General features: G+C 44.5%; 1 protein-coding gene across 6 annotated transcripts in view; it reads right to left on the reverse strand.

Moving 5' to 3' along the window:
* GREB1L (GREB1 like retinoic acid receptor coactivator) overlaps positions 1-22398 on the reverse strand; it is a 269533-nt gene that overhangs the window by 31156 nt on the left and 215979 nt on the right. For all 6 annotated transcript variants that reach the window (XM_049112844.1, XM_049112843.1, XM_049112842.1 and 3 more), the window contains 6 exons: positions 14370-14503; positions 11254-11593; positions 6482-6597; positions 5832-6076; positions 2131-2702; positions 1909-2011 (listed from right to left, as the gene is read on the reverse strand). In XM_049112844.1, the coding sequence (XP_048968801.1) occupies positions 1909-2011; positions 2131-2702; positions 5832-6076; positions 6482-6597; positions 11254-11593; positions 14370-14503 (1510 nt within the window). The remainder of the gene's footprint in view (positions 1-1908; positions 2012-2130; positions 2703-5831; positions 6077-6481; positions 6598-11253; positions 11594-14369; positions 14504-22398) is intronic.

A 22398-nucleotide genomic window follows, 5' to 3' on the forward strand; every position in this document is an offset into this window, starting at 1 on the left:
AAAATATAAATAAATATAAATAAAATATAAATTTGGGGCACCTAGGTGGCTCAGTGGTTGAGTTTTTGGCTCAGGTCATGGTCCCGGGGTCCTGGGATCAAGTCTCACATCAGGCTCCCTGCGGGAAGCCTGACTCTCCTTTGCCTATGTCTCTGCCTCCCTCTCTAGGTCTCTCATGAATAAAAAAATAAAAAAATACCCAAAGCTTGGGGCACCTGGGTGGCTCAGTGGTTGAGCATCTGCCTTCAGCTCAGGTCATAGTCCAGGCTCCCTGCTCAGTGAGGAGTTGTCTTCTCCCTCTGTCCCCCCAGCCCCTGCTGCTGGTGCTCACACTCTCTTAAATAAAATCTTTAAAAAATAAAACCCAAAGTTTATTCTAGTTTTTTTTAAAGATTTTATTTATTTATTTATTCATAGACAGAGAGGGGCAGAGACACAGGGAGACGGGCTTCCATGCAGGGAGCCCGACGTGGGACTCGATCCTGGGTCTCCAGGATCACACCCCAGGCTGCACGCGGCGCCAAACCGCTGTGCCACCAGGGCTGCCCTAGTTTTTTTTTTTTTTTTTTTTTTTTTTTTTTTTTTTTAATACTGTCATGTCTCTCCAGAGCACCATCATGTTCATCTGCACTAAAACCAGGTAGAAGGAATAGAGCCAAAGTAATAGGACTTGTCACTACACAGGCCAGGTTTGCCTGTCACACTTGTGAAGGTTCTCACACAGCGAGTAAAGCCCAAGAGCAGTGCAGCGGGATCTGAGGAGAAAATTAAAGGTGCCATTCTCTTGAACCCAGGGGCTTTGCGGGAAGGTTGGTGAGGTGACAGGTCCCTCATCCCTAGTCTGTCCAGCCCTGCCTTTGCCCCAGCTCTTGGTTCCAGCCTCCTCCAGGCAGCCCTGAGTGTTTCAAGGCCAACTTAGAGCTCTGGGTCCCCTGTGTGGTGGGCCTGGGTGTCTGGTGCAGCTCAGGCTGGGGACACCAACAAGAAGAGGCAATGGGAAGATGGGATTGTGTGTGTGTGTGATCATGAATATGAGCTGGCAAGGAGTGGAAATGGGGCTGAAAGTGATAAGATGATTAAATGTGGCTGATTTTGCCCAGTCTTGCTCTGAACCCAACTAGTCCCTTGGGCGTGTCCCAGAGTAGGTCCAACTCTTTAGGACAAGCAAGTGGGAGGAGATCCGAGGGCCAGTCTGACAGAAGATGCCAAAGCCTTTCCGTTTTCCAGACTCCTCCTCTCTGAGCGGCTGGGAAGAGCTTCCACCCGATGACCTCTGCTGCCCCACCCCGTCCCCTCCAGCTCCGGCCACTGCTCCACGACGTGAAGCCGCAGTTTGGAGGCGCCGCCGCCCTTAGCTACAGAGCTGGTGCAGGCCGATCCCTGCTCACTCTCCGGCTCTGCTGGACCTTCCCACAGGTGACCGCTGGGGGCAAGGGCTGGGAAGGGGGATCCAGGGGAGGAATGGGAGATGATCCTCCTAAAAGCCAGCGCCCACGGGCCTGTGAAGCAGTAGCTCCTGGTCTTACTGCGGACGTGAAGGGGTTTGCCTGTGGCGCTAGGTTTCGGGTCCGCACAAGGTTCTGATTTCAGGATAGTGACCCACAGACCTTCGCTCAGAGCTCGCGGTTAAAACAGAAGCTCCTCCCTCTGGGAAACCGGCGAGTGTCAAACACCCCCGGGACCCTAAGCAGAACGCCGCCCGTCTAAGCAACCAGTGCCCCCACTAGGGCTTTGGAAGAGGCCTCTTCGCCCTGCGTCCCGCGGGGCACGGCGAGGGGAGGCCCACAAGCGGAAGACGAGCGGCCACAGCGCGCCCTGGCCTCGGGGTAGCCCCGCACGCCCGGCACCGCGGAAAGCCCGGCGGTGACGGCGTCTCCCATCCCTGCCCGCGCCGGGTTCAGGACTCACCCGTGTTGATCTCCCCCTCATCATACACATCCACCTCCAGGAGCCTGATGAGCATGCGGAAGAGGATCCTAAGGAACTGTAAATAGGAGCCGGTCTTTCCCACCTGTTGGAAGGATTTTTAATTGGGGGGGGGGGGAAGAGAGACGAGGTTTCACACCTGGGCTCCGGGGTCTCTGCCCCCGAGAGGCTCGCGGCTCGGGGCCGGGGGGGGGGGCGGCCTACCTGGGGGGGGCCGGTGAGCAGCAGCCGCCGGGGGTGGCAGGTGCGCGCGCCCGAGGCCGGGTCGGGCTGGTTGCTGAAGTCGGCGTGGTGCTGCCGGGCCGAGGTCCACTGCCGGTAGTAGAGGGACTGCTCCTCGCTGCTCATGTCCTTGTGCAGCAGCGGCCGCAGGGCGCTCACCCAGGCCACGTCGGCGTGCGGCAGCAGCGAGGAGGACGCGGGCGGCTTGCCTCCCCGCGGCGCGCCCAGCAGGCTGTAGGCCGCCTTGGACAGGATCACGACGGGCGGCAGGGCGGCGTGCAGGCCCCGGCAGCCGCGGGGCGCCTGTCCCGGCCACGGCAGCGCGCGGGCGCCCGACGACGGCGGCGGCGGCTTGGAGGTGGAGCTGCTGGCCAGCTGCGGGCCCAGGGAGTCGCACTCCTGCTTCAGCGTCTCCCCGGCGCCCGCTGAGCCCGCGGACACCCCTTCGTCCAGCCCCACGCTGTTGGCCGGGCTCTGGAAGCCGGGCGTCAGGGACAGCTTCTGGGACTTGTCGGCCGTGCTCGAGGAGCTCACCCCGTTCTCCATGATGGAGCCTGAAAGAGGCCGGGCACAGCCATCAGCGCGGCTGGTTGCTCCTTCTGGCTCCCTCCCGGTGCTGGCCCGGCCGCCTCTCCTCTCCAGATCCCGCCTGCTTCCCGCCGCCTTCCCTGGGCCCGGTGCTCAGGGCGGCCTCGCGCTCCTTCCCTAAATCCTTCCCCAGTCTTCGTGCATAGTAAGTTATTAACCTCTCCTCGGCCCTCATTTGGATCTGCCTTCAGAGCTATTCCAGGACCTGACCCACGCAGGCTCCACGTTCAAGTCCTGTTCCAGGACACCTGCCTCCTCGTGGGGCCCGAGAGTCTCACACTTCTGGGCCTGGAGAGGTTCCCCAGGCTGTAGCCACTGCCACGGGTGCCCAAACCAGAGTGGGGAACGTCACCATGCGAAAGAGGCTGTAAGGCATCATCTATGCTCAGTGAGGTCTTGCTTTGTCCAGAGATCCCTGTGCATTTGGCCAATTCTTTTCAAATAGGTTTTCCTCTCGGACAGGTCAGCCACTCTTCAGTTCATGGACAAACTAAAAGCTCATATGTTCAGGACTGAAGGCCACCTCTGGGCTCAGAATGATGCTCACTCCCAGGCATGTGGGTCAAATCCCAACCTCAGGAGTTCCCAGAGGAAGAGTCAGTAACTGCAAGTTGTTGCTACCAAGTTACTGCACTTGCTCATCCGACTTGGGCGCCCTTCCATCTTGTATGAGAGCCTGCCTTTCTCCTCACAGCCCTAAGCTTTAGAGCCTGCGTACTTTGGGCAGTGAGCTTCCCCAAGGACCCTCAGAGGCAGCCCAAGGCTGAGGGATGTGTGCTCGGTGGTGGGAGCACAGGCAGGTCAGGTTGTTCTCGGAGGGAGGGAAACTCTAAGCAGCAGAAGGCCAGCCGTTAACCTGTGTGCCAGTTAATCAGAGCAAAGCCCAGGCTCTGTGAGCCTTATGGAGCAGCTCTGGAAGGGCAGGGAAAGGGAGGGGTTCTGATTAAAAAGCCCCAGGAAGGAGATAAACACCCCCTTGCCTCTCCCTCGCTGACAACAATATCCAGAAACTTCCAGATAAGATAGTTCCCCTTCCCTTCTGTTTCTCTTTACTGTCCCTTACGCCTCTTGCCTTTATTCTGAACTGGTCTCTGAGAAACAACTGGGGAGCCTGGAGTGATGGGGTGAAAGAAGGTAGAACCCTTGATCCCCGGCCAGCAGCTAAGCACACCCAGTAGAACACTCCTCATGTTCTTCCAGGCTGAGGGTCCCCATCAAGATAGTCCCTATCATCCCCAGAGACGACAGCCTCTTTGATTCCCACAGCCATCCAACAGCAGCTGCCAGGGTGGACAGACACACTAGTGCTGCTTTTGACCTGAAATTGTATGTGTGTCTGCATGTCTGTATTATGAAGACAAGAGGGGAGCTGGCTCTACTGACTGAGCCAGCTAGGCACCCTAGGGTTGTTTTTTTTTTTTTTTTTTTTAAGATTTTATTTATTTATTTGACAGAGAGAAAGAGAGAGCATGAAGAGTACATAAGCAAAGGGAAGGGGCAGAGAAAGAGGGAGAAGCAGACTCCTTGCTGAGTGGGGAGCCCAACCACTCTGGACTCGGGGCTCCATCCTAGGACTCTGAGATGAAGGCAGATGCTCAACTGGGCCACACAGGCACACCTGAGGTTTTAAATTTTTTTAAAGATTTAATTTATTTATTCATGAGAAACAGAGAGAGAGAGAGAGAGAGGCAGAGACACAGGCAGAGGGAGAAGCAGGCTCCATGCAGGGAGCCCGACACGGGACTCGATCCTGGATCTCCAGGATCACGCCCTGGGCCGAAGGTGGCCCTGCCCTACGACCCAGCAATTGCACTGTTGGGGATTTACCCCAATGATTCAGATGCAGTGAAACGCCGGGACACCTGCACCCCGATGTTTCTAGCAGCAATGTCCACAATAGCCAAACTGTGGAAGGAGCCTCGGTGTCCATCGAAAGATGAATGGATAAAGAAGATGTGGTCTATGTATACAATGGAATATTCCTCAGCCATTAGAAACGACAAATACCCACCATTTGCTTCAACGTGGATGGAACTGGAGGGTGTTGTGCTGAGTGAAGTGGGTCAATCAGAGAGGGACGGACAGTGTATGTTCTCATTCATTTGGGGAATATAGGTGATGGTGAAGGGGAGTGTGGGGGAGGGGAGAAGGAGTGTGTGGGAGGTGTCAGAGGGGGAGACAGAGCATAAGGACTCCTAACTCTGGGAAACGAACTAGGGGAGGAGGGCGGGGGGTGGGGGTGAGTGGGTGACGGGCACTGAGGAGGACACTTGACAGGATGAGCACTGGGTGTTATTCTGTATGTTGGTAAATTGAACACCAATAAAAATTATTTTATTAAAAAAAATTTAAAAAGAAACCCTGGGCCACCTGGGCTACTCCTGGGGGTTTTAATTTTTAACCTCTTCTCTATCCTTTGTTACATTCTCCAAGTTTTTTATGTTCAATTTTATTACTTTCCTAATCAGAAAAGAAATGGAAACAGTGCTGCATTTGCTGTACTATAATCAGAAGGTAGTTCGTGCCAGGCACTGCCAGAAGCCGTACAGCAACTCTCTAGGAGGGGCACTGGCGAGCTGCCTGGTGGGTCCGCACAGCCAGTGGCCCCACGTAGCCTTCGGTCTACAACACTTGCCATTAACTGCTTATAAAAGTTGTTCACTTATTTATTCATTCAGACTAGTAAATACCATGCCAGGTGCTAAGCCAATGAGCACGAACTTACAGCTTTCGGATCTAGAAGCAAAAGAAGGCGTTTGTGTAAATATCAGATGTATAGTATCCATGGGCGATTAAGGGTGAAAAAGACTAGAGAAAATGGTGCAGGCTGGGGTGATAAAATTTGTTTATTAAACTTTGCTTATTACCAAGCTCTTCATGGAATTGTTTACCCAGAGAAGTATTTTGTGGCTGTTCAACAGCTATGTTTTCCAAGTATCTCTCCCGGGGAACTGAGGTCTGGGCAGGATCCCCAAGTCACCCAAAGCTCCTCTGACATCCTTGAGGCATATAAGTGCGTGCCTTTGCCTGCCCCAGGCCTGCCCACATCCTCACTCCTGCCTCACACCCCTAGAGACAGAAAAGGAAGCACTGACCTGAGGTTCCAGTGACAGCGCTGCTGTTGCTCTGTGGCCTCTCCAAGTCGATCAGCAGCTCATCGGCATCGTTTTCACTGGTGGTGGCTCTCTCCTGCTCCTTCCCACTAAGGTCCAGGGCAACCGCGGGGCCCCGGATGACCTCTTTTGAGACATAGCAGCATGCTAGACCCACCTCCTGCTCCAAGGCTGTGCGAGTTAAATAGCTTGAGTCGATGAGCCGGAGGTCACAGTACTTCAAAGACCTACACAGAAGTAATGATATTCTAGGTGAGTACATGTGGCCTTGACTCAAACCTCAGCTTTGTCACTCCTTCACTGTTGTGACCTCGCACTGGCCACATCCTTTTCGACACATCATCAAAATAAAACAGCCCTGGTTTGGGGCAGGTGATTTCCTCTCTGCCTGTCTGGCGGCCCTGCTTTGATGCAGAAACACTTCTCACTCTGGCTACCTTCCGGTCCCCAATTGCTAGGCAGTCTCTGGAGAATCAAAAGAAAGAGTCAAGGAAGGGTATGTGTTTTTCATCTGTGAGGAAAGCGATTCTCTTCCTTCTTGGCGACTGAAATGGTTAAGCATCAGCCAAATTTTAGACATATCAGCTTATCTGGGCAACTAATGAAAAATGAGACTGATTATCACATCGTACCTGGGAAAGGTTTCTCCAAGAGGATCTTTGCCAGTTAATATCACAATACAAGGCAGACCTTCTAAATCCTGGTATGTCCGAGGGGTCCACTCTTCTGGTTCATTTCCTCTCCAGGTCTGTAGAAAGGGACCCATATGATAAAATTAAAACTCCTTATTTAAGTTTCTACCTCTGAAAAGGTTTCTAGGTCCAGATTTTATATGCATTTGTGCCTCCAAATGGCTTCCTGTGTGTGTGTATGTGTACATATACTAAATTGCTACTAAAAAGCATAACAAAGCACTCTAGAAGAATGTGGCCTTTAGTTTTATCTCAGTAGGATAAAACAGTAGATCTTGGTGTCTATCATGCAATAGGCACACACAGGCCAAAGAAGCATACAATGTGTACTAACTGGGTTACACTACCTGACTCAAGGCTCTTTTTTTTTTTTTTTTTTTGACTCAAGGCTCTTAAACACTCTTTTCTTCATGAAAATTCAAGACAGTTGCAGTTACGAATGATTAATAAAAGCATCTCAACAAAACTCTGAAAACAGACATTTTCTCCAAGAAAATAATGACATTAGCTACCCTTGGTGGTTGTTCCACCCCCCTCCCCCACGATTGACTTTCAAAATAAGTGACAAGTAATAGTTGGCTTAAGCCTCTCAAAAGTCTCTCTCAAGAAGGTTAACACTATAACCAAATCTGGACCAATAAGCAAACAGACAAACCGTGTCCCTTACTTAGAAGAGTAATGCAGTTAGCTTATGATTTCACAAATAACTCTTAAGCATCAACTTCTGATACAGAGGAACACATATATACCCGTGCGTGTATATTTTCAATAAATGGAACGCCAATCAATGAGAAGAAAAAAAAATCCCACCAACTTGAAAGATATTCAAAAGTGAAAAGATCTTATAGATTTTTATATTTTAGAGCAGAAAGAAAATAGACTACCTCTTAATGGATAAAGTGGTTTCTACCACGTTTTATAAGGTGTCTAGCATATCTAACTGTGCTCATAACAGCTTTCCAGTAGGAGTTATTATAGGAAATGAACTGACATTTCTAATACTGCTTTAGGGAAAAAGAATAAGAGGTGTTAGGAAATGCATATACTTTATTTTAAAATAGGTACTTCTTTTGCTAAACACAAAATGGGATGAGAAAAAATTTAACAGGCAAGAAATGATGTAATAGGATTTTATTCATGATTTGTTGGTGTCTAGATAAAACAGGCTTTAGAAATAAATATACTCATAATTATTCGAATAAAATGTATGTAATTTTTAAAATAGAAAGTGCTCTAACCTTATTGCCCAGTCTTCTATCATATATTTGCAAACTGATGGTCAATAAATGGATCTACATAGCTGTTTCCAGACTGGAGAGACTTTTCTTATCTTAGAAAATAAATCTATCCAGGTGCCTGGGTGGCTCAGTGGGTTAAACATCTGACTCTTGATTTCAGCTCAGGTCTTGATCTCAGGGTTATGAGTTCAAGCCCTGCATTGGGCTCCACACTGGGTGTGAAGACTACTTTAAAATAATTAATCTATCAAAAATATTCTTTAACTTTTAGAACAAAGATACCTACAAAAATTCAGTTTTTCATACATTGTCATGTCAGAGTGAATAATAACACTTTGATTTAAAGTAGAAAATTCAAAAAAAAAAATAAAGTAGAAAATTCTGGGAACAGGAATCATTTTATTTACATAACCTTTGCATTGAACTTATGGTGTTCCTGAATGAATTTTATCTCCCAGAAGCCATCCATTGGTCATGGTTCACAAAAAGTGAGGTTGTTATAATGATGGGATAAGGGACACTATGTTTTACTCTACAAAACGATTTATTTTCAAGAGATTCAAATAATCTTAAAGAAGTCTTGCTTTTAACTCTTGACCAATCAGAAGCCATACCACTATAACATGCTTTTCCGTTCCTCTGCTAGTTCTGATGAATGATGGCTGTAGTTCTTAGATGGACTGACCATACCCTCAGGATGATTTCACTCCAGAGCACTTGAAACAATACAAAAGACTGGGTGGGTGGGCACTCAGTTCAAGGACAATATGGGCTCAAGGCCAAGGAAATTTGATGAAAGCTTCCAGGCCTTCTGGAATAACTGATTTATTTAGATTTAAGCCTTGTATCCTTCTAGACTGCTTGTCATCACTTATAAGTTAATCACAATACATTGCAGGATAATTAGAGGGAAACACAAAAATAAGGCCATTCAATGGAAGACGAGGCAGAGGATGTTAGCCAAGGCCACAGATAAAAGGCACACCCACTCACCCATGCCATCCTGACAATGGTAAGGGAAGTTAGTAACTTAGAGATAAACATGTGAAGGGACATCTGGGTGGCTCAGTCAGTTAAGCCTTTGACTCTTGATTTTGGCTCAGCTCATGATATTAGGGTTGTGGGATTAAGACCAGGGTTGAACTTGCTCAGTGGGGAGTCTGCTTGAGGATTCTCTTTCCTTCTCCTTCTGCCCCTCCCCTTGCTCGTGTTCTCTCTATCTCTGTCTCTGTCTCTCTCCCTCCCTCCCTCAAATAAATAAAATTAAAAAAATCAAATAAATAAATCTTTAAAAAAAGAAGGAAGGAAATGTGTGAAGCAGAAACCACCTGGTAAGTGGCAGTGTTGCTTAGGATGTGAACATTTCAATGGGATTTCATATTTTTACTTCCACACAAAGAAAGAGTGTAAACAGGATGGATTGATATGATCCAGTGGTTTTAAGAATATGTAAATCTCTTTTTTTTTTAAAGATTTTATTTATTTATTCATGATAGTCACACAGAGAGAGAGAGGCAGAGACACAGGCAGAGGGAGAAGCAGGCTCCATGCACCGGGAGCCCAACGTGGGATTCGATCCCGGGTCTCCAGGATCACACCCTGGGCCAAAGGCAGGCGCCAAACCGCTGCGCCACCCAGGAATCCCAGAATATGTAAATCTCTTTTGTGTGATTGGTGCTTGGCAGCTACTGATACATTTTGAGATATGACCATTTTGAAAATTAGTTGGGCCTCCCTTCACATATGGCATGCTCTCAGAACAGTGCTCACAAAACAACTGCAGTCTAAAGGCCCCGAAGGTAATTCTGATGTGCTAGCAGCCAGTTAGGACTCTTGATCTCAGGGTTGTGGGTTCAAGCCCCACACTGAGTATAGAGATTACTTAAGGAAATTTAAAAAAAAAGAAAAAGAAAAAAGAAGAACTTCAGGTCTTTATTATGGTTTTCAAAGTTTGGCCCAGAGGGGTGAATTAATTAGGACCTGCAGATTTATACTGACTTAGTGATTGGCACTTCTGAAGACTCTGAACAAATCACCTCAACAATAGATGGCTACACTTGACCAGTGTCATGGAAACCCAGAGAAGATTCTGCAGCCTCATATCCTCTTCAACCATCTCCCTGAAGATTATTTGTCTTTCCAGATTCTTCAATCATTAGTATCATTTAAATTGTCTCAAGGCATACATCTCAATGAATTATACTGTAAGAAGAGTTTTAGGACTCTGATTTGTTATTTATCCTAGAAATCTTGCAGTTATTTGTGAACATTATATCTACATATGAAAAATAAATGTTTCAGCTTACACTAAATACAGGGTTTCGTTGTTATTATTTATTTGTTCCAGTTGCTTATCAACTAATATATTTTGTTTGCGTTTTGGATTATTCAGTTTAGGTTAGATGATAGGGTTCCATAAAACAGGCTTATGTTTGCAAAATACTTTATGAACACTGAATAATATCCTCAGATTAGGGCTCTTTGAGATCAGACAGTCCAACTCTCCTTTTGCAGATGGGAAGCTGCAGCCCAGGGGGAATGTGAAAATTCTTTTCATAAAATTTGTGCCCAACTTGATTTTCCTTAATCCAATTTAGCTCAGTATTTAGTGTGCAAGGTAGAGATACCATGTCGGTCTAACTCACACATACAGTACTTAGCTTGGTGTCATAACCATATATATGCTCAGCTATTCTATTAAATGCTTCCTAATGGCCTGGCCATGTTAGATTATAAAAGTTCCCAGAAAAACCTGAGCAGAGTATAAAGTAGGGAGTTATATTAGTTGATTCAGGAACTCTGCCCACCAGGAGGGGTTTAGGAAAAGCAGTCCTGCCGGCCATGCGAGGGGAGTGGGCCGTGCTCATGCACTAATCTCTCTTCAGGAGGCTTGGAGGAGTCAGACCAGCAAGCCTTGGGCAGGGTGTCAGAGCAAGTTCAATGAAGCAACAAACTCTTGAAGAATCCACATGCAAGAGGGTGGGGAATAGCTCTATATGATTCCTAAAGATAGAACAGAATACTTTACCTACCGACTCTAGACCTGAACTGACAGGCTAGGTAGACAGAAAAGAATTCGTGAATTATTGTCACTTAAAGGCGAACCCATAGAGGTCTGAGAGAACAGCTTACCTTTTTTTCTGAGAAAACAGATGGGCATGAGCTAGAGGCATCTTGAACAAGGTCAATAAACATGGGGTCAAATTGGGTCATCTCGTTTTTGCACCTGCAGTTGGAGAGCATAGAAGACCAACTGCAGGCACACACTAACAAAGGACTTGACAGATCTTAATAAACTGGCTCCAGTTAGGGAAATTTCCATGTCCCTTGGTTTAGCCTTAACACTGTCATGAAGTTAAAATCAACACATGTGCAAAACTGTCTTAAACTCAGGCCTCTGACCCACCTACTTGGGATTCCTAGAAAACAGAAACAAATGGTATTTCAAAGGAGACATGTCTGACCAATGCTGACCTTTAATCGAGCCACAAAGTGAGTTGCAACACTGAGTTCAGAGGCAGGGTTCCCAAGGATGATCTCAAAGCGATACTGTAGCCCCAGCTTGTCGCGCACTTCCTGCAGGCGCTCCTTGGCCAGCATCGCCAACTGCACGGAGGGCACCCTGATAATGAGCATGTGTCCCCTCCCACTTCGGGTTTTTCCTGGGGAGCTGATGAGGTCATCCATAATGCTGAGTGTTTCAGGTGTGCTGTGGTCTCGGAGTGACGCCATAGTAGTGAGAGCCATCAGAGCTTCTGAGTACTGTTGGATGAGAAGGTAGCAGCGGACGACCATGCTGTGCAGCCTGGGGTACCTTCAACAGAACACAGGGAGCTAGCACTTGGGCAGTAGGACAGGTTGGGACAGCAAGATCTTTGTGGGAGGAACACAGACCAAGCATGGTAGGAATGGGTTACTGATCAGTGGTGGGCTTGAGCCCTCATGTGACCTTGGAGCCCATATCGCTAGAAGGAAAAGCAGAGCTTTCAACTCCTGTGAGTCACAACCTGTTGGGATAGGCACAGTAAGTTGAGGTTTAGGGATGGTCTAGCGACCCTAGCTTCTCAGAGTATGGTCTATGGACCAGCAGCACTGTCCAGTAACAGTACAACCTGGGAGCTAGTTAAGAGTACCAACTTCCCCCATCCCAGATATCTGAATCATAACTCACATCCTGACAAGATTCCCAGGTGATTTGTATGCACATTAAATTTTGAGAAGCACTGGTCTAATTGGGTTATTTGTTAACAGAGGCATAATGGATCATCCTTGGATCCTAACCTCTCATTGGTGGCACTGAGTTAGAATGGTGGCGTTTTCACCTTACTTCTCTGATACTTTAGACTACAGTAAAGAAAATTGAGACATTAGTATCATGCTTGCAAAGTACGAGACATAAAAAATAATTGTTATTACTAATAATTGCTAATTTGAGGGTAGCCCCACAGATAGCAGTAACTGTATCTTCCCATAAAATGTGCCTTGGTGCCTGAAAAAACTTGCAGCTGCCTGGAGAAATAGCACCCCCCAGTGGTGGAGCCTCCTATCATCCGAGCCCTGCTGAGTCAAGGGAGCCTGGCAAGTAGGGGTGTCCTTGCCTCATCCCAACACCCACTGGTACTCCACCCCCACACAGTCTGGACTGCCAAGGAAGAGGATCACTTTGTTCAAATTGGCACTTTTTACAGCTACGGAGCAGGCAGGAAATTTAATTATGAGTTCTCAGAAAGCCAGGCCTGCTGGCAAAGAGGACCCCTTTGTAGGCATGAAGAGGTGCTGGCAAAATGAGGATGAGCCTGTGAACTTTCTTTCTGGTTGCCAGCTGGTAGGACAAGCAGCCGCCTAGCAGCTGGGTAGACCATAGGGTGGTTCGCTTTTGTTCCACATTCTATTTAAGGTAAAACAAGTGGTCTGCCAGCCTTGCACAGAAAAGCCCAGGGTCAAATACCAGTTAGGGTCATCAAATGAATAGCGTGGCTTTTGAAGTACTTTAAAGTTGGCAAGGACCGTGGATGCCCTGGTTTTGACCACTCCCCTTTCCACCAGAAGGAGAGTGAGTTAAGTGGCTGAGAGAAACCTGGCTACTTGCCCAAGATCATGCAACTGGTCAGGGACAGAGCTGGGTCTAGACTCATTCAGGTCTCTGATAACATCTTACACTGTAAGGATATAGTAGATTGGGGAAAAGTGAAGAAATCCTTCAGTTCACTCAATCCTGGGCCAGTTCTTCAAATTCTCAATAAATCTTAGCTATTATTAGCTTGAGTGACTGGGTTGGAAGAAGTAAGCACATAAGATCCATGTTTAAAGCTTAATGTGTTTTGATGAGCCAGGTAGGAAAGCCAAAGTTAGTACACACGGTAACTTTGATCTATAGGCTTTTAGATCTCACATTCTGAAAGAAGTATGTACTTAGAAGTGAATCATCTTCACAATCTGTTATATTTGTACTGAACTGTAATTGTTGTTTTGTAAGTATTACTGAAGTTGTGAGAGAGGTTGACAGGATTGACTCTGAATGATGCTACTGGAAGGCAGGGTACTTTCCAAGCTGGTGGATACAGCAGGTGGGTGGGAAACACTTAAAAGGGAGATTCATAGGATGATTTTGAAAACATAAGATCATATGTACTGTGGAAGGATTAATGTCACAGTTAAGTCTCCTTAAATCCAACAGCTGCAAAAATATAAAATCCTACTCTCAGGCCACTCCTTTTGTTGGTGCCGCATAATAACTCACTTAGCAAAGGTATAGAACAGGTTGTTAAATAGGTGGCTTATGATCAATTGGAGCCAATTTGAAGAATGAGAGCTACTAAAAATTACAATGTGCCTCATCAAAGAGTCCATCTGCCCCCATCACTGGAAGTTCAGACAGAAAATTGCAATGGAGGGTGGGCGGGCGGGGTGGGGGCCCTATCAAATTACATAAATTCTAATGACTCTGTGATGCATCAAGTCTATAATTCAAGATCAGAGAGGAAAAAATAGGAAACCCTTTACTCTTCTGGAGTTTGACCAGGATTTGGGGAATAAAAATAAAGCAAAGGAGACAGGGAAGTTATGATCTCCCAAAGTCAAGGATTGGAGGAGGCGCTGAACTCACTTCAATGACCTATTTGCTCCTAATTTTCTCCAGTCTACACTCCAAATCTTTCATAGTAAAGTTTTTACTTAGTCATCTAAGGGTACATGCCTGTGGTGGATAGTGGGGAAAAGAGAAAAATGAAGAAGTATAGGGTATGGTGGGGGAGGCCAAACCTCAGAGGAATGGTCTTTAACCAGCAAATCCCACTGTCTATCTAATCCCCTGGTGGTAGCAGTAAAGCATGCTTGGAGATGCTGCAGAGCATGGAAAGTGGTTCTAAGTCCCACTTTCGGTCGCTAGTTTCCTTTTTGAGTCTCAGATGATCATAGAAAACCTATAAGAGTAAAAGGTCATCTAAGGAGAGGCTATTTTAATTCTGCCTGTGCATGTCATCTGCACTGCTGGAGCTCCACCAAACCCCCTGTGACAATGACACACGAAACTTTCGGCTATTTTAGACACACAAGTGCAGCTAAAGTGAAAGCTGAAGGTCCTTACTTACCTCTCCAAGAGTGTGTTCACCATTTTTTCAAAAGTCTCATCACATCTCAGAAGTGGGCTTGTGATTCCCCACTGTAGAGACTTACTGTATTCGTTCAAGCCGAAGTACAGCTTCTCTTGGCAGCTCATGTCCTCCTGATTCAAAATAGAGCCAAACCCAATGAGGAGAGGATACAATGTATCTTGTTTTCTAGGGGTGGGAAGAAATCCCTGCAATACGTTATTTCCTGGAAGGTTAAAAAATTGTGAATAAACAAGTGGGACTATATCAAACTAAAAAGCTTCTGCATAGCAAAAGAAGCCTCAATACAATGAAAAGACAACCTATAGTACAGGAGAAATATTTGCAAATCATATATCTGATAAGGGATTAGTATCCAAAATATATTTTTAAAAACTCACATAACCCAATAGCAAAAAACCCAAACAATCAAAAATGGGCAGAGGAACTGAATAGATGTTTTTCTAAAGAAGACATACAAATGAAAAGAAAACCAAAGCTGGGGGCATCACTATACCTAACTTCAAGCCGTATTACAAAGCTGTGATTATCAAGACAGTATGGTACTGGCATAAAAATAGACACATAAAAAACAGATCAATGGAACAGAATAAAGAACCCAGAAATGGATCCTCAATTCTATGGTCAACTCATTTTTGACAAAGCAGGAAAAAATATTCAATGGAAAAAAGACAGTCTCTTCTTTTTTTTTTTTTTAAATCTTTATTTATTTTATTTTATTTATTTATTTTTTTATTTATGATAGTCACAGAGAGAGAGAGAGAGAGAGAGGCAGAGACACAGGCAGAGGGAGAAGCAGGCTCCATGCACCGGGAGCCCGACGTGGGATTCGATCCCGGGTCTCCAGGATCGCGCCCTGGGCCAAAGGCAGGCGCCAAACCGCTGCGCCACCCAGGGATCCCAAGACAGTCTCTTCAATAAATGGTGCTGGGAAAATTGGACGGCCACATGCAGAAGAATGAAACTGGACCATTTTATTAAACCATACACAAAGATAAACTCAAAATGGTTGAAAGATCTAAATGTGAGATAAGAATCCATCAAAATCCTAGAGGAGAACACAGGCAACAACCTTTTTGAACTTGGCCACAGCAACTTCTTGCAAGGCATCTCTAAAAGCAAGGGAACCAAAAGCAATAAAGAACTATAGGGACTTTATCAAGATAAAAAGCCTCTGCACAGCAAAGAAACAGTCAACAAACTCAAAGACAACCTACAGAATGGGAGAAGATATTTGCAAATGACATATCAGATAAAGGGCTAGTATCCAAGACCTATAAAGAACTTATCAAACTCAACACCCAAGAAACAAACAATCCAGTCAAGAAATGGGCAGAAGATATGAATAGACATTTCTCCAAAGAAGACCGACACATGGCCAACAAGCACATGAAAAAATGCTCCACATCACTTGCCATCAGGGAAATACAAATCAAAACCACAATGAGATACCACTTTACACCAGTGAGAATGGCTAAAATCAACAGGACAGGAAACAACAAATGTTGGTGAGGATGCGGGAGAAAGGTGAACGCTCCTGCACTGTTGGTGGGAATGCAGACTGCTACAGCCACTCTGGAAAATAGTGTGGAGGTTCCTGAAGAAGTTTAAAATACAGCTACCCTACAACCCAGCAATTGCACTACTGGGTATTTATCCTAAAGACATTGATGTAGTGAAATGACGGGACACCTGCACCCCAATGTTCACAGCAGCAATGTTCACAATAGCCAAACTGTGGAAGGAGCCACGATGTCCTTTGACAGATGAATGGATAAAGAAGATGTGGTATATATACACAGTGGAATACTACTTAGCCATCAGAAAGGATGAATACCTACCATTTACACATCAGAACTGGAGGGTATTATGCTGAGTGAAATGAGTCAATCAGAGAAAGACAATTATCATATGGTCTTATTCATTTGTGGAATATAAGAAATAGTGAAAGTGACCATAAGTGAAGGGAGGAAACTGAGTGGGGAAAAATCATGAGAGACTCCTAACTCTGGGAAACAAAGGGTTGCAGAAGGGGAGGTAGGTGGGGGGATAGGGTAACTGGGTGACAGGCATTAAGGAGGGCATGTGATGAGATGAACACTGGGTGTTATACTATATGTTGGCAAACTGAATTTAAGTAAAAAAATTTAAAAGACATACAAATGAAAAAAAAAGACATACAAATGGCCAACAGGTGCATAAACATGTACTCAACACTGCTAATCATCAAGGAAATGCAAATAAGAATGAGGATCTAATGTATAAGATGGTGACTATCATAATGGGATATCACCTAAACACCTGTTAATTTTTTTAAGTAATATCTAAGCCCTACATGAGCTTGAACTCAAAACCCCAAGATCAGGAGTCACATGCTCCACTGACTGAGGTAGCCCGGTACCCCATCTCACACCTGTTAGAATGGCTGCTATCAAAAGAAAAATAGATGACAGATGTTGGCAAGGATGTGGAGAAAATGAACCCTAATACTTTGTTGGTGGGAGTGTAAACTGGTACAGCCAATTGTGGAAAACAATATGAAGGTCCCTCAAAAAATTTAAAAATTAAAAATTGAGGGACACCTGGGTGGCTCAGTGGGGCGTGATCCTGGAGGCCCGGGATCGAGTCCCATGTCGGGCTCCCTGCATGGAGCCTGCTTCTCCCTCTGCCTGTGTCTCTGCCTCTCTCTCGCTCTCTCTGAATAAATAAATAAATAAATAAATAAATCTTTAAAAAAAATAGAGCAAAAATAAATTAAGCAAACAAGCAAGCAAACTGGTAGTTGCTAGAGGAGAGGGGGATGGAAGGATGGGTGAATTAGATAGAAGGGATTAAGAGGTACAAATTTCCAGTTACAAAATAGATAAGTCCACAGAGATGAAAAGTACAGCATAGGGAATATACTCAATAATCTTGTAATAATGTTGCTTGATAACAGATGGTGACTACACTTATCATGGTGAACAGTGAGTAATGTATAGAATTGTTGAATCATGTTGTACACCTGAAACTAACATAACATTGTATGTTAATTATAGTTCCATTAAAAAATATGTAAAATAACTAGTTACTAAAATAAATATATCACAATTTCATTTATCAATTATACCTCAATAAAGCTGAAAAATTGTATTTCATTATATAACCTGATAAAAAACTTTCCTGACATCATCTAATTATGGTAATTCAAAAAAGCCTATTATTTTACAAAAAATATTTATTTAAAAATGGAATCTACTTTTTTGCCTTCATAAACAGAATTCACTGTAATTAACCTCCTTGATGACTCAGTCATCACTATGAAATGAATAACTATTTTGGTACATGACACAAAGATTCCCTCAGAGGATCCTGAGATATATGACAAGCTGTCCTTAAATGTAAATAGCCCCAGAAGATTAAGTAAGCTTTTTGAGTTCATGCATTTGCATTTTTTAAAAGTTTTCTTTCCTTTTTTCTACATAAATTTTCCTCAGTCATTTCTCCTAGCTGTCATGTGTCCTATGTGTTTTAGTCTTACTTTTATTTGTTATTTATTATGTATTGACACTTTTCTTTAAACACCCTCCAACTCATTTCATAAAGGTAACATAGCAGCTAAAAGCATATGTTAAAAGTAAATTAAGCAATCAGAGGAAGAAAAAGCAAGCTTAAGAGAAATAAGATTGGGCCAGGTATGAAGCTAGTACTCTCAAAAATGCACACAAGAAGTTTTTGCACATTTTGTTAGAAGTGGGCTACAAATTTGTTTCTGAGCTTTCCAGTAACCCAGAAAAACAGATAAGCAATTTTCCATATGACAGAAAATAAAGCACTATTTAATTGGCAGATTTTTTTTTTGTGGCCCCCAAAACCAGTTATTCTTGCTTGTTGGAACGGGATCTAATAAGATTAGAGGACCAGAGTATGTCCTTGTAAACAGTGGAGCCTCAGAGCATACATTGAGTGGCATCTATTTTGGAGGCTTGAAGTATTTTTATTTGTTCCCTCCTTCCCTTCTGGTTCTTGATTGAATTCTGGATATTGTGTCAAACAAGTCATTTCAGGATGAAAAAAATTATTCTGGATCCCTGGGTGGCTCAGCGGTTTAGCCCCTGCCTTCGGCCCAGGGCGTGATCCTGGAGTCCCGGGATCAAGTCCCACATCGGGCTCCCTGCATGGAGCCTGCCTCTCCCTCTGCCAGTGTCTCTGCTTCTCTTTCACACATCTCTGTGTTTCTCATGAATAAATAAAATCTTTAAAAAAAAAACAAAAACGTGGAAGTCAAAACAAGGCTTATTACAGACTTCCTTTTAAAAAAAAATATTCATCTGAGTTTCTCTCCTTATCTGGACTGCTGGCACGGAGTCAGTAGAAAAGCCTTCTCTTTTGTGTATATGGTTTTCACTTTCCTTCTCATCCTTGGTCCTGCTTCTTTGGGAAAATATAAAATCCCACTCTAAGCCTGCTCTTTTTCCTGATGTAGCATCCTTGCTAGACAGGATGCATCCGCTTGTCCTCATTTTAATTTCTCTTTCTTAGCAAAGTTATGGGATGGGTTATTAAACAGATGGCTTGCGATCAATTGGAGCCAGTATTTTTTTAGTTCAACTATAAAGATTTTATAGATTAAGAATTAGATATACTAAAAATAAGAATTAGACATGAATACTTTCCCCAATCTGTTAGGTTTGCATTAAACTATAACTGTAGTTTCTAAGTATCATAAACCTTGTAATAGATGTCAATGGGACCATGCCTTATTTTTTTTAAAGATTTCATTTATTCATTCATGAGAGACACACAGAGAGAGGCAGAGACATAGGGAGAGGGAGAAGCAGGCTCCCTGTGGGAAGCCTGATGTGGGACTTGCTCCCAGGACCGCCCACCCCCTCAAGCCAAAGGCAGACACTTAACCACTGAACCACTCAGGCGCCCTGGGACCATGCTTTCAAATGTGTTTTACAAAGCTCTGAATAATGTTACTCGAAAGAAACATGGTGTCCCCAAAATTACAGATCATATGGAATCACTGTGTCTTTTGGAAACATGTCCCTTCTCCTACCAAAAAAAAAAAAAAAAAAAGCCTCTCTCTTCTCAAATACTGCCCTCCCAGTGACCCTCACCCTGTAGCTCTTCCTGTTCCTCTCACTGCTGTCCTGTCCTTGCTTCTCCAGCCAAATGCTCTGCTCTACAGACACCGCTTCCTGGAAGGTCACCAAAGACTCCCGAGGCAAAATCCAGTGGCTTGTACTTATCAGTCCTCAGCAGTCCTTGGTCACTGCCCTCTTGGCAGTTAACTCTTCATTACCTTCCTCAACAATCTTCTCCACACCAGCTGCTTCTGTGATCATTTTTCTTGACAATATATTCCAATTCTACATCATAAAGCCCAGGCAGAAACTGCAAATTAGAATTTGCATCAGGCACTTGCCTCACCCTTAACTCATTCAAAATCCACCTCCTCTGCCCTCCACAGATCACTCTTCCACTTGAACTTTTATTCCAACTAAAGGCATCACTTCAAAGATATCTCAGACCTTTCCCTGTTCCCCAATAAAGAAATCCTAGAAAATTCACCATTTCTCCCATACTTTTTCTTGCTAGGGCTGCTGTTTACGTATTTGTTAATTTGAATCTGAATTATCAGAAAAGCCAGATGACTGATCTCCCCATTTTTAATCACTTTGATTTAACTTCTATCATGAATGAATTGCTTCAAAAGGCAGCCTCTCAGTATCTCCTAAAACTCAACATATGTGTTCATTTCCATATATATACCTAACAAAAATATATTTCTGTGTCTACTAAAAGGCATGTGCTAGAATGTATATAGCAGCAGTACTGGAATAAATGAATGTCACGGATAAGTGAATTGTGATGGTCAGCCAGTGTAATCTATATGTAGCAATAGGAATGTCTTATGACTCATGCAAGATAGAGAAGAATCTCACAAACAATGCTGAGCAAAGGAAACTATATACAAAAGAGTGTATACTGTATTATTCCATTTATAACAAGTTCAAAACTGGGCAAACCAAATCTATGGTGTAAGGGGCCAGAAGAGTGTTACCCTTTGGTGGTGCCTGTTTTGCAGGGTAGTGGTAATGTTCTATTTCTTCATCTGGGTGCTGGCTCTACGGGTGCTTTCAGTTTGTGAAACTTTACATTGTTCGTATAAAAATAAATGAAATATGTATTTCTGATAATATAATTGACTCTTGAACCACATAGGTTTGAACTGCGTGGGTCCAGTTACCTATGATTTTTTTTTCTACAAAAAACTTTATTGTTTTCATTTTGTGCAGAGCTTGGGGGAGGGCTCCAGGCTGGTTAAAAAGCTGCTTAGTGGTTGCAGGGAGAGGCTGGACACCCAGAGGGATGCAGATGGGTCCCTCAAGGGCCACTGGGCTCCACAGGCTCCTAGTTATCATGCTTGAAAGTGAGCCTTTGGAGCCCTTGGGGGCCAGCCAGCCTGCAGAAGTTAGTCAGGTAGTCATCCAACTTCTCAATGAGTTTTACTTCCTCATCTAGGAAGTGGTTCTCTAGGAAGTCATAGAGATGGGGGTTTGTGTGGGCAGAACCCAGAGCAGAGCAGACAGATCCAGAAGGCCCTGGTTCAGATTCTTCTCCAGGACTAGGCATCCAGAGTTTTACCCCACTCATCTTGAAAGGGCTTCCATATGTCCTGAAGAGGGCATGGCTGCCATGCCGATTTTGTATCTGCAAAAGACACTAGGTCCTCCAGAGCCACATGGCTGAGGTTGGAACAGAAGCCCGGGGAGAGGTAGGCACTGGAGCCCTGAGGATGTATGTTGACCAGGCAGGTGAAGGCGGCCTCCACCTTGATGGAGTCATTCTGATGAATCCAGGAGCTCATGGTTGATTGGCAATAAGGACCTAAGCTCAAAAACCGATGATGGCTAGTCCTAGAGCCAGAGGATGGCTAAGAAGATGGTTCTGAGCTTGCAACTCAAAAAGAGATTGGAGGGTGGCAGGAGGCTGGAAGAAGGGGCATCCCTGGGTCTGTTCCATCCAAACACTGTTGAAGCAAGAGACAGATCTGCAGGACCATCAGTTGCTCTGCCTATATGTGGATTTTTTACAGCACAGTACTGTAAATGTATTTCCTCTTCCTTATGATTTCCTTATCACTTTCTTTTCTCTAGCTACTTTACTGTAAGAATACAGTATATAATAATATACAAAATAGATATTAATTGACTGTTTATGGTTTGCTAAGGCTTCGAGACAACAGCAGGCTATTAGTAGATAAGTTTGGGGGGAATCAAAGTTATATGTGAATTTTCAACTGTGCAGGGGTAGGTGCTTCTGACTTCTGTGTTGTTCAAGGCTCAACTGTATTTTTTATTTTTTATTTTTTAAAGGGTTTTTTAATTATTTTTTTAAATTTTATTTATTTATGATAGTCACAGAGAGAGACAGAGAGAGAGAGGCAGAGACATAGGCAGAGGGAGAAGCAGGCTCCATGCACCGGGAGCCCGACGTGGGATTCGATCCCGGGTCTCCAGGATCGTGCCCTGGGCCAAAGGCAGGCGCTAAACTGCTGCGCCACCCAGGGATCAACTGTATTTTTTATAGTACTATGCCCTTATGAAAGGGCATTGTTAATGCCTATGTAGTAAGTGTAAACTTTGCCAGCCTGCACTTCAAGTCTCCATGTGTATATTTCCAGGTTTCTTTTCATCCCCCTGTGTTCTCTGAAAAATCCCCGTGTTTCCTTCTCTGTGGAGCTGCCCAAGCTCACAGCGCCCAGTCCTTCCTCTCTTGAAAGGCCCATCCACTATGCTCTCTACATGTCCCCTTTCCTAGTTCTCTCAAATGGGTGGGACTTCTCCCTCCTTTCAAACCTCAGAGTATTTTGGTTTTTAAAAACTGTCTTATTATACTGGCTTTTGTTTTTAAAAATAAAAATTGTATATATTCAAGGTGTACAACTTGATATTTTTTTTTGAAATTAAGATATAATTGACATGTAACATTGCATTCGTTTTCAGGTTTACAACAT

Source organism: Canis lupus, chromosome 7 (assembly GCF_003254725.2).
Source record: "Canis lupus dingo isolate Sandy chromosome 7, ASM325472v2, whole genome shotgun sequence".
NCBI lineage: Eukaryota > Metazoa > Chordata > Mammalia > Carnivora > Canidae > Canis > Canis lupus.